Here is a 16,245-nt window from a genome sequence, read left to right on the forward strand (position 1 = left end):
CAAAATTCACACGGATAAAAACAAGGGTTATTGGTTATTTTCACCTTCGGCATTTTCATCAAAATTTCACTTTGCATGCTCCATTTTCAATTGTGACAATTTAAAAAATAAATAAATAAATAAATGGTTAAAGTCAAGGGGTGCTAAATGTAATTAAACCCTAAAAACATATATGACTTCCATTAGCAGAGCTGCAAATTTGGGCAGATTTTCCCTTGTGGAGGATACAAACTATATGATTTTGAGATGAAGACAAGCAAAGAGAGCACTATAACAAAGAAGGAATCTTCATTTAATATAAGGAAAATTACAAATCAATGGGACAGCAAAAAAAATTTGCATTTTCATGGTGGTACAAATTTTTTGCTTGCATGGTAAAGGTCCTTTCTGTGTGTTGTACCAAAAATAATGCCATTGATTTACAATTTCTCTTTTAATATATGAATGGAAGATATCACAACACATGATGTGTTTTAGTAACCTGTTGTGGTAGTTTGTGTATCTCTCTCTGCACAGCTTTAATGGAGGATCAGAAAGGTACTTCTGCACTCCCATGCCTTTAAATTCAGCTTCTCTTTTTGTATCCAAACCCCAACCCCCTTATTGTTGTATGTGTCTTTCATGTGATAGTAAGCAAAAGGTTAGAGCACAACAATGAGACATAAGCAGATAATAAAGTTCATCCATGTGCAAGGCACTTTTCAAGGTCTTGTGTTTCTCTGATAGAAAATATGGGTTGCTGAACTACCTAGGAATAGGCTGCTTGTGAAACAAAGTTCATGTCAATGCAAGTCTATTTTGTATGTTTTCAGAAACAAAAATCATGACTATAATCATGTGCAAGGCACTTCATGAGGCCTTATGATAGAATATATGGGTTGTTGAACTATCTAGGCAGAGACTGCTTGTGAAATCATTTTTATTTTTGTGTTTTCAGAGACAAAAACTATGACTGGCTCAAAAACAAACATTGTTTTCATTTTTTTTTTTTTTGTTTCGAAAATTCAGAAAACACTCAAGAACAACTCAAAAGGTTTTTCTTTGAAGGGTAAATAACACTTTTCACTCTCCAACCTTCTCCTGAATTTTACCTTTGTCCCCCCATTAAATTATTAAATTTCAACTCAAGATTCAATGTAATCCTCTCATAACCCAACAATTTAGATTAGAGTGAAAATTGAAACATGAAAAACAAAATTCAATTTCAAATGAAATTTGAAGGGCGGAAGGTGCAATTTTCTCTCTTTAAATTCCCTTAAAATGTGCTCACATAAGCACTTCCTGTCAATTTTTTAAACAGTGAGTGGCAGGAGAGAACTACATTGAAACAAGGGTTGCAATCTACGGACTTGATTGTTACAAATAGAAAATGAAGGACCAAAGTGTGATTCTAATGACCGTTAGAGTGCAGAAAGTGTAATTTATACTTCTTTAAATTATGCAGTGAGGTCGGCTTGGTCATTTAAATGGACTTAGATGATAGATTTGAATAAATAAATAAAAAATAAAATAAAGGAATGGAAAAAGAAGAAAAGACAAGAAGAGATGGTTTTAGATATATCCTAAATAAAGGGATCAAAACCACCAGGAGATATAGCACCACAGAGAGCTACACTAGAAGAAATGAGCCATTTGATCTCAGTAGAATCTGACAAGAGTGAACCTCCTACTGAAGTTTCATGCAAAATTTCTTTCTACTGAAGAGTCATTTTCCATGGGATTTCAAAAGGTTTCCTGATGGAGGCAAGTGGCAGCAGCCTCTTAAGGTGTACAAGAGACGAGGAAGAGATGCCTCTAAGGCCCAAGCTTTGATTTGGCATGCATTGGATGATGAGCACCTCATTTGGGACCGTGGCTAGTTATGTTTTAGGCTTATGAGTCATGTTTTATTCTTATTATTATTTTAGTTTAGGGTATTTTAGTAATTTCATAATTTCTAGACATGGGTTACACGGGTTGCCCATGGGTTGTCTTGTGGGTCAAGTTATTTGATTAAATTTTATTTATGTTTCTTATTTGGTCTTAAATTAGTTTTGGAAGTCTAAACTATTATAGTAGCTTCCTTTTTTGGTTCTAATTGGTTTAGGAAGTTTCTTAGTTCTATATAAAGCCATGTAATGCTTTTAATTAGATAGACTTGATATTTCAGAGAATTTTAGAGCTTTTAAAGCTTCTTTATGGATTGTGTGATACAATCAAACCCTAGGTGTGATGCCTAAGGAGTTCTAGGAGTGATTCCTAGACTTATCTTCTTCTTCTCCTTCTTTCCCTCTTTTATTTTCTGCATTTTAAACAGCCTAAACACTGTTCACGGGTACTTTCACTGCCCCAGAACAGCTCTTACAGTGCTGTCCGGCATCATTTCCCTTTTTATTATTAGTATTATTATTATTTCAAATCCCATTTTAAATTCTATTCATTCAAGGCATATCAAATTCAATTTTAAAATGCCAATTCCATCAAATATCGTTAAATACCACCATTCCACATGTGAGAAATATGAATCAAGCAGTAGAATCATAGCAACACTAGTTCAATAGGCCAACAAAAGTTCTCTCAACTTAATTAAATACTCAAAACTTAGTTACAAGAAGGTATGCCTTAATTTTGGCATGAATTTCCACACACCATTAAGTAATTGACCTATAGCATTAACATGGGTATAATATTATAACACTTAAAATCCTCAGTTTTTTTCGCTTTATTTCACCTGAGGGAGCAGTAACAAGTATCTGCAGCTAACTCCAGACTCACAACTATCTTATTCATATAGTTGAGAGATTGGCTCTCTTCAGTATTAGCATCCCATCCAAGAATGGTTGAGAAAAAAGAACTTACCATTTCTAATAGCACTTTGAAATTCTTGGCATCACACATTTGGTCTTCCGATCGTTGTAAAGCCTCAATATAACTGCTGCTGTCTCTTCAATTGCCTTTCCAGTGACCTCTGCAACCACAGTAACAATGTGACAAAGATTGTTTGAACAACTACCTCATTACACAAACAAACTTCCATTATCATTTGTTCTTCTCTCTAGTTAGTGTTACATGGACTCTTCTATTTCTCTCATAGTATGTGAGATATGTATCCGACACCCATACCCAATTTAGAAACTTGTGTTCTCTAATTTCATATGATGTTTGAAGAAGAAAAGGATCACATTTGCTATTTCATCCTTCTCACATGAATCAGAAATTAGAAATTTCATATTTTTCCTAAATCCTGCTTAATTTCAATAACATCACTAAATAATTTACATCATCTTAGCTAAGAATATTATACAATATACAACATAATCATTGTTCAGGACATGTCCCCTGTAGCCATACCAACTTTTGGATACATATGTCAATATCCTAGGATTTACATTTAGGATGGTCTGACACTTGAACATGCACCCGTGCCCGAAACTCATACCCGAGTCCATGTAACATAGTTCATTGATGTGAATTTCTAGACGTGAACTAGACATTCCTGTGACTAGGGTTACAGAGATTTAAAAAGATTCATTAAAAACTAGGAAAATGTATGAAACTTCTATGTATACTCACCAATCACCGGCCAAATAGGATTCTGCGCGAAAATCCTGCTGGCATATTCTAATTCCTCTCTCACATAGTCCATCTCCGAATAGTTACTCCACACTTCATCGCTGAAGCCCAAGTTCTTTGCTCGAGCTCTTCTAATTGTTTGGAGTACAACAGGATTTATAGTCAAACAAAAAACCTTCTCCGGATCTACTTCAAAAAGAGTCTTTGGCACCTGAACACCCATTACAATTGGGACATTTGCCACTTTGTATCCTTCGTGAGCCAAATAAGTTGATAGTGGTGTTTTTCCAGTACGAGAGACACCAGCAAGAATGAAGTCCGCCTTGTGGAGGTTTTGAGGTAAGGCCCCATCATCTTGCTTGATGGTAAATTCAATAGCATCAATCCGTCGGAAATATTCTTCTGTAAGATGGGAAGTCCGGCCCGGTGCTCCACGAGGGAGGCCAGAAGGCGAGACACCTAGATGAGTAGCAATTGCCTCGGTAATTGGGCCCAGTATATCAGTTGATGGTATATCCCATATCTTGCAGGCTTGTTTGGCAGATTGAGCCAAGGAAGGGTCAGCTAGAGTATACGCCAGCATTGCACCTTCTCTAGCTGCTTGCTTTACAATCTCCATTAGTTGCTCCACATCACCAATCTGACAAATGATAGCGAAATGAGTACAAGGTTTTGATGAAATACATAAAAACTAGTCTGGTAAATGGATAAAAACATATAGTAATCAAGAAGTTACATTGTCACAGCAATCTAGTCCATTTCCATTCTATGATTTTTAGAATAATGAATGATGTGATTCAATGTAATCTGAAATCAGAGTGGTTTTCTCATAATAATATCCCAGGATAAGATTATGGATTGAAGACTTTCCTTGCATTGTTTGGCACACTGGAAAATGAAGTATAGTAACAAGTGTTGAACAACAGCCCAATCCCACTCTTTTATTTTATTTTCTATTTTTAGTGAAGCTCTAGAAGATCAAAATTCTTCATTTTCCAAAACCCCAAAGGCACCACTTTACCAATCTTACCAAATATAGCAATCAACCTCAATCAAGATTGAGTTTCTAACCTTGGTACACCATTAAGGATTAACATTGTGCCAATGAAATGTCTGTCATCACAAGTATTCAACTCCACATAAAAGCATAGCTAACTTGTTTCTTTCATTGTTCGTGAAAACTGTTTTCAGAATATTGAGTTGCAAAGAACCAATAAACATAAGACACTTTAATGTTGTTTTTAGTTTCTTTTTTTTAAAATAAAAAGTAAAAAAATTTAGTGAATGATATTAAAATGACCAAAAAACAATATTCTCAAAATTTTCACAAAACACATCTCACATCATAAAACTAATTTCTGAAATTATGCCAAACAAGCCCAATTCAAACATAGCACAAACAAAAAATTTGCAATAAATAGTTGTAAGCCTATGTTTGGATGATAGGAAGAAAAAAAAAAATTAATGGTAACCAATCATTAGTAATATATGCTTGTGTCAATGCAAATCAATCCTTTGGTTTGGGTAGGAATCATCTATAGGAATATGATATAATTTTCATTAGTATGGGCCTATGCCTATCTACTTGTTTTGTTCTTAAATAAGTCACATCCCTACTTACTGTGGTAATAATGATAGACTTATTACATTTCTATATCATATTATTATGCTTATCATCATACTTATAAAACATAATATTGGTTAAATGGATCCCACTGCCTGTGTATATTGCAGTGCTATTGTCATTGTAGCATTACTCCCATTTGTTTAGAGAGTTAGAGTTGGAATTGAGATTAAGATAGAAGTGAATCCACTATATGTTATATTTGTTTTGAGAGATGGGGAGGGAACTCCTAATCCTTGGTATTATGTTGGGCCTTGGAAGAGAATTGGAATGGAGGAGGTGGAGGTGGTAATATAACTACTTTTTTTTTTTTTTTTTTTTTTTTAACATGTTGAGCATTTTTTTTAAACATTAATATTTAATTTTTTGTTAAGTAAAAATCATTGTTTTATTTGTTTTACTTTTTTCTATTTTTTTATTTTTTACATGTTGAGCATTTTTTTTTTTAACATTAATGCTTAATATTTTTGTATTTTTTAATTTATTTTATTATTTTATATAAAAATAATTTAATGATCCCTACATCAACAACTATCATAAAAACAAATACAATTTTACTTAATCTCTTCACTATCAATCCTCTCACTATGAATCCCCTCTATTCTACTTCTAAAAACAAACGAGGCCTTATGTTGTATTTAGTTCATTCTGCATGTTGTGTTTGGTTAGAGGATTTGGTGAGGGATTTGGAAAGGAAAAGAAAACGGAAAAGGAAAAAGAAAAGGAAAAAAGTGCATCAAACTAGGTAAAATATAGGTATATTTTATTCACATTTCACCTATCTTTTTATTTTTTTTTTCCAAATTCCTTCCCAAATTCCTCAATCAAACACAACCTAAAGCTTTTTTTTTTTTTTTTAATGGAATGACCATTCCTTTCAACCGGTGAAAGAAGATTTCATTTATAATGTATTTGTCATTATTATTTTAGTTTAACCGAACATAATAATAAACTTTTTGATCGAATAATTATTCAATTCCTCTTCATTATAGTTAACCAAACATGGCCTAAGAGCATCTTCAATGGTTTGGCATTGGACCTGCCAATGCTATAATTTGGCAGCTAAAGATGAAAAGTGGTACTCAATAGATGAATATGGAATCTGCTAAATTTGGCAAATGCCAAAACTTGTGCCAAATTTGACACAAGCTTTGGCAACAACCGTATGTGCCAAGTCAGCCAAAACCTCCCTGCCTCCATTTTTTGTTCATATTTCAGATGATTTCAGCAACAGCAATGCTACGCACACAGAACACAGAACGACTGGCCGGATGACTCTACAAAGTTGGTCGAGATTTACCAAAATGGCATCTAACCATTGAAGCACCATTATTATAATTTGATAATTTACTACTATTCATTGTCAAATTATATTAAGAGAAGTGCTACGTAGCTCGAAAGACAGCCCCCGAATCTCCCGAATTCAAAAACGATGTCGTTTTTGAATTTTTTTTTTTTTTTTTTTAAGAAGAAAAGAATCAGAGGAAGAGAAGGAAAGAAGAGGAGGAGGAGGAGGAGGAAGAAGAAGAACTGGAGGGGAGGCGGCCAACAAAATCGGGCTGGAGGAGGAGGCGGGGCGGAGGTGGAGGGCGGAGGCGGAGGCGGAGGCGGAGGCGGAGCTGCGACGAGCAGGGCTGCTGCGACGAGCGACGGAGGGCGACGATCGGGCGGAGGCGACGGCGGGCTCCTCCTCTTCCCCTCTCTTCTCTTTCTCTCTTATCTTTCTCTCCTATCTCATTCAGGGGATTAGGGGGCTGAAATTAGGAGGAAAAAACATTTTTCTTATATTAATGGCAAATGCTATCTCTAAGGGAGTTTAATTATTCTAATGAAACATACAGAGCTACCAAGCTTAACAAATAACAATTTCAACCACCCAATCCAAAGTAATAAAAGCAAAGTAAAAAGACATAATTACCCCTGAGAACATGTGGGTATTTACAGGACAAGCCCTATCCACCAAGCAATGATCGAACTGCCCTAGCGCCGCTTGCACAGAGTGCTCCGCCGTCCACCCAGTGCCGTCTGACACCATATATATCGACTTCGCCCCCACCATCTCCTCTCCGCCGCCCACGGCTGCCGGAGGAGATTCCGGCGATTCTCTCCCCTCCGAGTAAACCGACCTGTTCACCTCCAACGCGGTCGCTGTACGGTGGACCTGGCGGTCCAATTTCCGGGTGGACCGTATGGCTCGAGCCCTGGACCAGCGGTTCAGTTGGGGACTGACCTTGAGTTTTCGGAGCTGTGGTTCGGACTCAGGGTCGGAGGTGGCTTCGTTGGTTTGGGTAGAGAGAGAGGAGGGTTGTGTAGGTTTGGGCTTAGGTTCGGGTATGGCCGAGGCCGAAGTAGTAAGGTGGTTGGAGAGGCTTAAAGTCGCAGAAGGAAACATCGGAAATTTTTTTCTTGATTTTCTGAAACTGTTTGGCTACTCGGAAAATTTTGACCCTAGAAATGGCCACTGAAATGGAATTTTTTTTCATATCTTCTTATTTATAATTTATATTAAAAGAAAAGAAAAAGAAAAATAAAAATAAGTAAGACAGAATAAAGAGATAATTGAAAAGAATATATATATATATATATATATGTGTGTGTGAGAGTGATTTTTCGATCACACTGCCAACTCACTAATCAGCTGGAGAGAACTGGCAGAATAGATAACACCTGACTAACCTACAACAGAAAGAGAAGATTCCGGCGGTGGTTCTTCCACCCGGGGCCACTCTGACGATCAAGTCAGTATATTTCTCAAAGATAATCAATAATACTAAACTCACTGTTCAGAATATAAATTGCGTACCTTAGACCCAACGGAGTGCCTTTCTTTTATAGTTAACTTACTCCGAGTCCCCATAGAAACCTACCTTCAATGGACTTCTGCTCAGTGCTTATCCTGGACTCTCCAAGAGATAAAGTTAAACTCCATAAGAGTGTTATCCTTATCCATGTTAAAGTCCTTCTTCATTCTAGGACTCTTGTCCTTTATCCACTTATCTCGGATTCTGATATCTTCGGAGATAAGCTCGGCCTAACCGAGATAACCTCAGCGTCATGACCAGGACACGCGGCACCTCGGCTGACACGCCGGCGTCACCTTGGCCACGTATTGGTACTCAGAAAATATATCCCCACATTTGCCCCCTAGGTTCTATTATCTCGGTATTCTGAGGTGATGGAACCTACATTGGTACTTCCTATCAGTATATCGGCTTCTGCCGAGATCATCATTATAAGCCGACATGTCTCTTTAAGGTTTAAAAGTTTCCAAGATCTCCTTCACGCATATGAGCTGTCATGCATCACAATTCAACTGTTTCAGCGACGTGTCCTTCTCTTACTGGATCGTACTTGTGACGCGCCTGTAAGCCGTCTCGCGCATGCGTGTGCCGCCTGACAAATCCATTTTTCTAGGCTCATCAATTTCTTTTTGCCACCCTTTCACGTTTTTGGACAAAACCAATATCCCTCATTTTCGTCTCTTCACTTTTTGTCGCTTCTGAAGCTTTCTTTCTCCTTAGTTTTTTCAAATCTTCCATTGTTTCAAGCTTTCAAGTTCTGCCATCACTGTTGCTCACCTCCTCCGGCGAGACTCTTGCTACTCTTTTCCGTTGCTGTCGTTCGCCTGACTTGGGTGAACTCAACACCGGCTTCCTTTGTTCTAGTAAGTCACTGTTCCTTCAATTTCTTGTTGAACGTTACTGTTTTACCTGCTGTCTTTGCAATCTTGTCCATATTTTTGATATTTCATCTTTCTACCATATATTTGAACATGTTTGTTTCATGATTCTGTGTTTACCCAAATCATCTTCTTGAAAATACACTGTTCACACACATGTTGATTTCTGCCACTGTTCTTGGCCTAATACATCTGTGCAAACTTTTGATTTCTTGATGGCTCCATCACCATTCTTGATTCTGAAACGCATCCTTGTTTTTCTGTTTTTCTGTTTTCCAAATCCGTGTATTCAATCTTCGTTTCCTTAGATCTAGGTTTTGGGATTTGTTAATAGAACCCAAAAAGTTTTAAAAAAACCTGAAATGAATTTCTTCTAGATCCATACAAACCTTTACCATAGTATATTTTTAGGTTTTTAGCCAAGGTCCTTTAAACCCTCAAAAAATACTTCTTCCCGAAATCTGATACCTCCATTTAAACCGGTGTCATGGGTATGTAGAAACATAGGGTAGACACCCTGACAAAATTAGAATATTTTAGGTGAGAGTTTTCCATCCCTGTCGATGTCCATCTGAGGTTGACTGGGGATGACGACTCCATCATGCCCACCACTGATTCTATGCCCTTCCCTGTAGTGGCCTTTATTGAGTGCGGACTTCGGTTCCCACTGAACACCCTTTTTCGTGAAATACTTCATTACTATAAGTTGAACCCTATGCAACTTGCCATCAATTCCTATCGAGTTATTAACGGTATAATTGCCTTAGCGAAACAAGAAAATGCTAGGATAACCTTAACCGACATCCAATATTGTTATACCATGTGTGGCCTCAAAAAAGATACGGGCTATATTTACTACCTTAAGCCGAGATCCACAGAATACAAAATCGTAGCCGACCTCCTAGACTCTAACAAGGGAGCTAGAGATGATTACTTCATTACCTCGGGGAACTGGGAATTCGCTCCAGTCGAGGACCTCCATCTCTATCATTTTCCTCGATCAGTTTTTGTAGAGGGCAATGATAAGAGCCCTGTGTTCATATTACTTGTTTGTTTCAAAGTCTTCGATACTCTATTTGTTTCTAATTTCTGTTTTTCTTGCAGCTCTTCCTCAGCCACCAAAGGGCTTCCGTCAGGACTTGAAGAGACTACTGAATTTGCCAGTCCACAAGCGGAAGGCCCCTCTACTTTTTAACTTCATCCCCACTTATAAGTCGGCGCTCCCTGACGTCCCAAAAAAGAAGAAGAAAAGCCTTTCCCCACCTTCTGCCACAACTCCACAAGTCGCGTCCACATCTCGGACAGACCAAGGATCAACCTCTGATCCAGCTGAGACCGTCAACCTCGGCTCCTTATCTGATCCCAATATCCCAGGGCCAACGTCGGCGACGAACTGTTTTTCCTGCCGAGATGGATCGCTAGAAAGCAATTGCAAAAGACCTCTTAGCCAGCATCCCTTCTAACGTTGACGCTCAGCCAACGCAAACCCAGCCTCCACCAAAGCAAAAAAGAATCAAAAAGGCTCAGCCAAAGGCAAAGGTGACTCAGATTGATACTGAGGACACCCTGCCGATTTCAAAACTGGCTGAGAGTGATAAATCCCAATCTGTCGTGGAGAAGAGGCCTGCCGAGGAACAACCATCCGAGTCTACCTGATCAAAGAGATCAAGGTCATCCGCTACAACTACCTCGGGGTCTTCAAAGCGCGATGCCCCTTGGGTCTCTCAAATTACTTTGGAAGATAAGCCAGTCAAGGCTAGCGACAACGCTGACGACATTAACGTCGGTGTAGCCCTCAGTACCGCTTTGCTTCTTCCCGGCGATCTCGACCGAAACGCCGAGTTAAGCGAATATGAAAACTACGCCCTGATACTTCAACGCTCCGTTCAAGTAAGTATCTTTATCTAGCAACTTTTTCTTTCTTTCTGTTCATTCCATGCTTGTAATTTTATCTAACAACTTTTGTTCTGTTTACTTTCAGGCCATCCAGCATGCCCATTCTTTCTCAGTACAATCTTTCAAGAATCGGGAGAAGCTGGCCGAAATGAAGAGGGAGGTCTCCAGTCTTCAAAAGGCCAACAAAAGTTTGCAATCAAAAATGAAAAAGTTGGAAGACCAGGGCGAAGCTGCCATCAAAGCTCAAAACGACGCCGAAGAAAATGCGGACTCTGCTGAGGCCATCAAAAAGGTGCTTGAGGCCGAAAAGAAGGATGCCGAGGAGAAAACGGCCCAGGCCCAAAAAGAACTACAAGACGCTCTGGCCACCAAAGAGGCCGAAGTCAAGGCAGCCGATGAAAAGGGCTACAACGAAGGCGTGGCCGATGTCACGGCGGACTATGAAAAGCAAGTGAAGCAGGCATGCAACAAGGATTTCACCCTTGGCTGGATGACCTTGCTGAAAAGGCTTGATGTCCCTGAGGACTCCCCCCTCAGGAATGCTGATGTCCTTCCTCTGCTATTCCCTCAAACTCCAACTCAATCTGATGATGACTCTGAATCTGAGGAGGAGGTTTTGCTGAGGAAGCCCAAGGAAGCTGCTGGGGCCAAGTTGCCTACTCAAAATGAGCAAGTCTTGGACTTGACTCAGGATGATGAGGTTGAGGAGGTTCCCAAGGATGCTGTGCCTCAAAAGACGATATCGGACGTGTCCATTGCCGACAAGAGCCTTGATCAAACTTTGCAAGAAATTGACGCTGAGCTTGCGGCTGAGAAGGCCGCCGAGATGCCCTTTGTAGACACCCCATTTTTTACCGTCCTCAAGCCTTGGATGCCATCGTTTGAACACTCGATGATCATCCATGCTCATGTTCGTTTTGAGTTCTCGGAGGTCTCGGCTATGCGTCTTGCCTCAAGATCTCTCAACTTATCTGTTTTTTGCTTGCTCATGGACCAAACACTTGTGTTTTTGCTTCTAAGGGAAGAGGGTGGCTTGTTTGCCATCCCCTCAACCCACCGGCCATGGCATGAGGCCATCGGCCCCTTTTTATTGCCACCGGCCAAGAGTGTTGGCCGGTCGGCACTATATTTGGTCGGCCGGCACTTGTGTTGGTCGATCAGCCATTTTTGGTGGCCGAACCCTATTCATCTGCTTTATGTAGATATTTTATGCCAGCTGGTGCAGCTGGCATCCACAATTAACCCTGCCCTCCATACACGTGTATGGAGGATTTGCACCATTTGTTTTAGCTTCTTGAGGAAGCTTGAACCTTTTGAACCCTTGTTTTAGCTTTTTGAGAAAGTTTGACCCTTTTATATATATTATGAAAAGTAGTATTTTTCTCATACTTATGTGACATATTATAAGGTCTTAATTTTTTCCGAAGAGAACCACATCACCATGTCTTTTTTATTTACATATAACGTTCTACACAAACTCAATTTCAATTATAATAATCAATTTTATATGAATTCTATTTGAGAAATACTAATTTTTCATATATATAATTTAAAAACACTTTCCTAATAAATAGTTTTAAAATAGATATTAAAGAAAAATCAACACTCAATATAATTAATCTATCTATTTTTTTTAATCTAACCGCAACATACTTATATTTAATTTTTTAAAATAAAGTTATTTATAACTACCATTCCTACTTTTTTTTTTTAATAATATTTCCAACTGAATAAAATAAATAATTAAAATCACTTTTAATTGTATGTTATTATTTTTTTTTACAATTTAACTATTATTATTAATGTCGAATTGAGTGGCTATTTGGAAAGTGAGGAAGAAGCCGCATTTTGCAGCATTCCAAAAAAGCAACTAGCAGCATAAAAAAGCAAGTAGGTTGATTTGGGAAGGGACAAAAACGCAGATGGTTAAATTATGTAATTGCCCTCCATGAAATTACATAATTGTTCAAAAAACTACATGGGTTGAGAAGTAAATTTCCTAAGTTTGGTGGGATGTTTTGGTCATTTTAATGTGATGTGACACCATAAATAAATATTATACAAAAAAAGTAAAAAAGTAGTTTTTTACCAACTTCCCAAATCACTTTCCAAAAAAGCCAAAAAGCTTGGTAAAAAGTCAAAACCAACTTTTTACCATCTTCCCAAAGCACCCTGAGTGTTTATTTTACTTTGTTATAATTTAATATCATATAAAATTATTATATATTTATTTTAGTTACACATTTATAGCACGGTAGGGCTAAGATTATTAAAATACAAATAATTAATTGAAATAAAATTATTATATATATTTGTTTAAATAACACTTTTATAGAACGATAATGTTAAGATTATCAAATAAATAATTAGAATCATTCTTTAATTTTAAATGATTTTTTTTCTCCAATTTAATCATTATTTTTAATATTAAAATGAATATTTTTTTATTATATTAAAATTAAGTACAAAAGTATCATATATATACATATTTAAACTACACTTTCATAGTTTAACAGAATGAAAATTGCACTGCATATTTCATAATATATTTTTAAATAGTTCTATGTATATGTATACATAAATATATATTATTTTTTTGTAATCCATACATTGCAACATATTTCTAAAAATAATTTATATATAGGTATATATAAATAATTTAATTTAATTTTAGAAAATATTATTTAAAAAGGAAAATACTAGTTTATAAAATAGTGATATATATATATATATATATGGTCGTTAACAAAACATACGGTGTATGATGAATGAGTTAGAAAAGCCGATAAAAAGATAATTTTTTAGATACATTAATTTGTTAAAAATGTATTCTATTAAAGAAATAAAGAAGGGTATTTTAGTCCCTTCACAAAAAAAAAAAAAAAAAAAAAAAAAACAACAACAACAACAACAACAACAACAACAACAACAACAATTCTTTAATATAGTATATTTATTGCAAAAACATCAATCCAAAGACCTCTGAAGATATTGGACATGGTGGGTATCTATTCATTCGGAGATAGGAAGTATTTGGCAAACAATTTTCTTTGAAATTTGTAAAATTGTGGATTTGTGACCCATTTTCTCAGCCAAGATTTCAGCAAGCTTTTGTGCTAGGCCTGAAACTGTTCTGGCAAACTGTTCCATGGTCGAGCTGAATACAATCAAGGAAGATTTTAAGTTAGGAGAAATAGCAACAAAAAATAATAATGATAATTTAAATACGCAAAATATATATTGAAAATTGTGAAGTACAACATTTACTCTCGAAAAATATCTAGAAAATTATTTGAAGTTTAAAATATATGAATCAGATTCATCTTGATTTGCACCACACAAAATTTAAATTTACACCATATATTCAACTTTTTAATACTTTCTTGAATATTTTTTTTTTTTAATACGTAGCATTTTTGTTTAATTATAGTGTAGTTAAACGAAATTTTTATACATAAACGAATTTCTAAGCAATTAATGGGTCTTATGTGTAGTTGTTATTAAAGTAGGCACCACCTTGGTGTATACTATTAGAAAAAGAAAGTAAAAAATGTACCTATGTACAGCATTATCCGTCAAATAAGTATGTCCTAATTTATTTATTTTTTGTTTATTTATTTTGGAGAAAATATGTTAACTAAGTTATCTTAAATCTATTAATCTAAAACTCTCAAATTGCATTCTTGAAATCTAGATTTAAAATATTACACTAAACTGAAGATCATACTCATTGAATAAGTTATACAAAATTCATTCATTTTAAATTCATAAATGCAAACTCAACTTAAAAATGTGACAAACTTTTTTCGGCAGATTCTACAATACACATCCACAAAAAAAGCGTGCCATATGCAAGTTACGATATTTTGTGGCAGATTCTACAATACACATCCACAAAAAAAGCGTGCCATATGCAAGTTACGATATTTTGTGGCATTGATACTAGTTTATGTCATAATCAAACCACTTTCAGTTATAAATAAAAAGATCACAATAGGTTATAACTAAATACCATTTCAAGTATAATTAAAGGCTTTTTTGTTCATAGCCAATATAATGATCATAACTAACATAATCAAACCACTTTCAGTTATAAATAAAAAGATCACAATAGGTCATAACTAAACATCACTTTTTTTTTTCTTTTTTTTTTTTTGATCACCAAAAGAAAATTTATTGATGAAAATCAGATGTACAGAATACAAAGATGAACTTCAATAAAGGGAGGCGAGTGCCAAAGCATCAAAGCAAACTAGACGATTTCAACTAGGTTGAGACCGGAAAGCAAGCCAATCACTTACTAGCACTACACCATGGCTAGAGAGAAACCAATCAAACAAACAAAAAGCAAAGGAAATAATAACCACCCCCAACACTCAAAACATCGATCGTAATAGTCCATCTACACCTCATACCAAACAAAACCCCCTTCCAATTTGAACCCTCATAACAAACAATCACCTCAAACCAATACCCCATCTCTTGAATTTTGGAAGTACCATTGATGTTTTCAGTAACTTCTTTTTCCTTTCTTTATTCCTTTGACTTGCATTGTTGGGATATGAGGCCTTATGAACACCTCCACCCTCATGCCTCTTAGAAGATTCCTCAATATTGATCGAATTGCTACTCACTATCGGAATAGAAGACTTTCAGCAACGTCAACCCCTTCTACTACTCCTTTTGGACCAAGAGAGAAAAGTGAACTTAGCTCATAGGATACTTGCACAATCTTATTTTTTCCAATTGGAACTCCAAGATCTACAGTAGTAGATTTGGGCCTCCAAAATAATGAATGAACACGCCCACATTTATGTTGTGGGCCATGCACATTCCTTAAATTAAGAGGTTTCATTTGCACCAAGTTTAGCACAGATCCTCCATAAAAACCATTTCTCTTCACACATTGATTGCTAGTTGATGATGACTCATTTGATTTGTTTGAATTTGAGGAAAGCACCATTTTTTGTCTCAAAACTGACAGAGATTTGATCTTTTCTTGCACTAAATTTGAGTGCTACATCTTCATGAAAATCAAAGGTTTCACATATCCTAACAAGATATATGTTTCCTTTGTACTCCAAACTTATCACCGTATTTATAGACTTCATGCTATTTGTTATCAATCTGACCTTGCCATACTCAAGAGAATATGTATTGTTAACTTCAACAAATTGGATTACCTCACCCCGTAAGCTACCAATGCTTTTGAATGTGTTAGCATTCCATAAGTTAAATGGAACTCCATAACAGCATAGCCAAACACATCTCTCCTGATCGAGATTTACCTCTTTTCTTCATTCTGTTACTGAAACACACCAATCATAAATCCACCCCCTCAACTGGTCATATCCTTCCTTCATAGCCTGTGATGAGTTGAAGGTTAGGACTGCACTTCTACCTTCTCATCTTTTGACTAATATCTCACCCAAACCTTTCTTGCATAATTCATCTCTAAATGCCGAAAAAGAGAAAAAGTTTTTGAGCTTCACTA

At 36.4% G+C, this 16,245-nt stretch overlaps 1 protein-coding gene across 2 annotated transcripts; it reads right to left on the bottom strand.

Moving 5' to 3' along the window:
• Positions 1-271: 271 nt before the first annotated feature.
• Positions 272-7,680, bottom strand: LOC114310078 (pyruvate, phosphate dikinase regulatory protein 2). Of its 2 annotated transcripts, XM_082888168.1 has the most exons (4): positions 7,095-7,666; positions 3,553-4,192; positions 2,839-2,947; positions 272-616 (listed from the first exon to the last, which is right to left on the bottom strand). In XM_082888168.1, exons 1-3 carry the CDS (start codon positions 7,566-7,568, stop codon positions 2,844-2,846), a joined length of 1,218 nt encoding a protein of 405 aa, XP_082744294.1. In that variant the 5' UTR covers positions 7,569-7,666; the 3' UTR covers positions 272-616; positions 2,839-2,843. The 2 variants fall into 2 exon arrangements, with proteins under 2 accessions (XP_082744294.1, XP_028111789.2); XM_028255988.2 differs by lacking the exon at positions 272-616 and having other exon boundaries at positions 2,538-2,947; positions 7,095-7,680.
• Between the last annotated feature and the right edge of the window lie 8,565 nt (positions 7,681-16,245).

The sequence above is a fragment of the Camellia sinensis genome, chromosome 9, assembly GCF_055761805.1.
Source record: "Camellia sinensis isolate YWXY chromosome 9, ASM5576180v1, whole genome shotgun sequence".
NCBI lineage: Eukaryota > Viridiplantae > Streptophyta > Magnoliopsida > Ericales > Theaceae > Camellia > Camellia sinensis.

What these genes read in the sequence shown, in the direction of transcription:
- LOC114310078 (XM_082888168.1), bottom strand. Translation starts at nt 7,568, where the DNA reads ATGTTTCCTTCTGCGACTTTAAGCCTCTCCAACCACCTTACTACTTCG. An exon ending in ATACCCACATGTTCTCAGGG is followed by an intron (nt 4,193 to 7,094) that starts GTAATTATGTCT and finishes ATCATTTGTCAG; the next exon opens with ATTGGTGATGTGGAGCAACT. An exon ending in TCCTATTTGGCCGGTGATTG is followed by an intron (nt 2,948 to 3,552) that starts GTGAGTATACAT and finishes CTGTGGTTGCAG; the next exon opens with AGGTCACTGGAAAGGCAATT.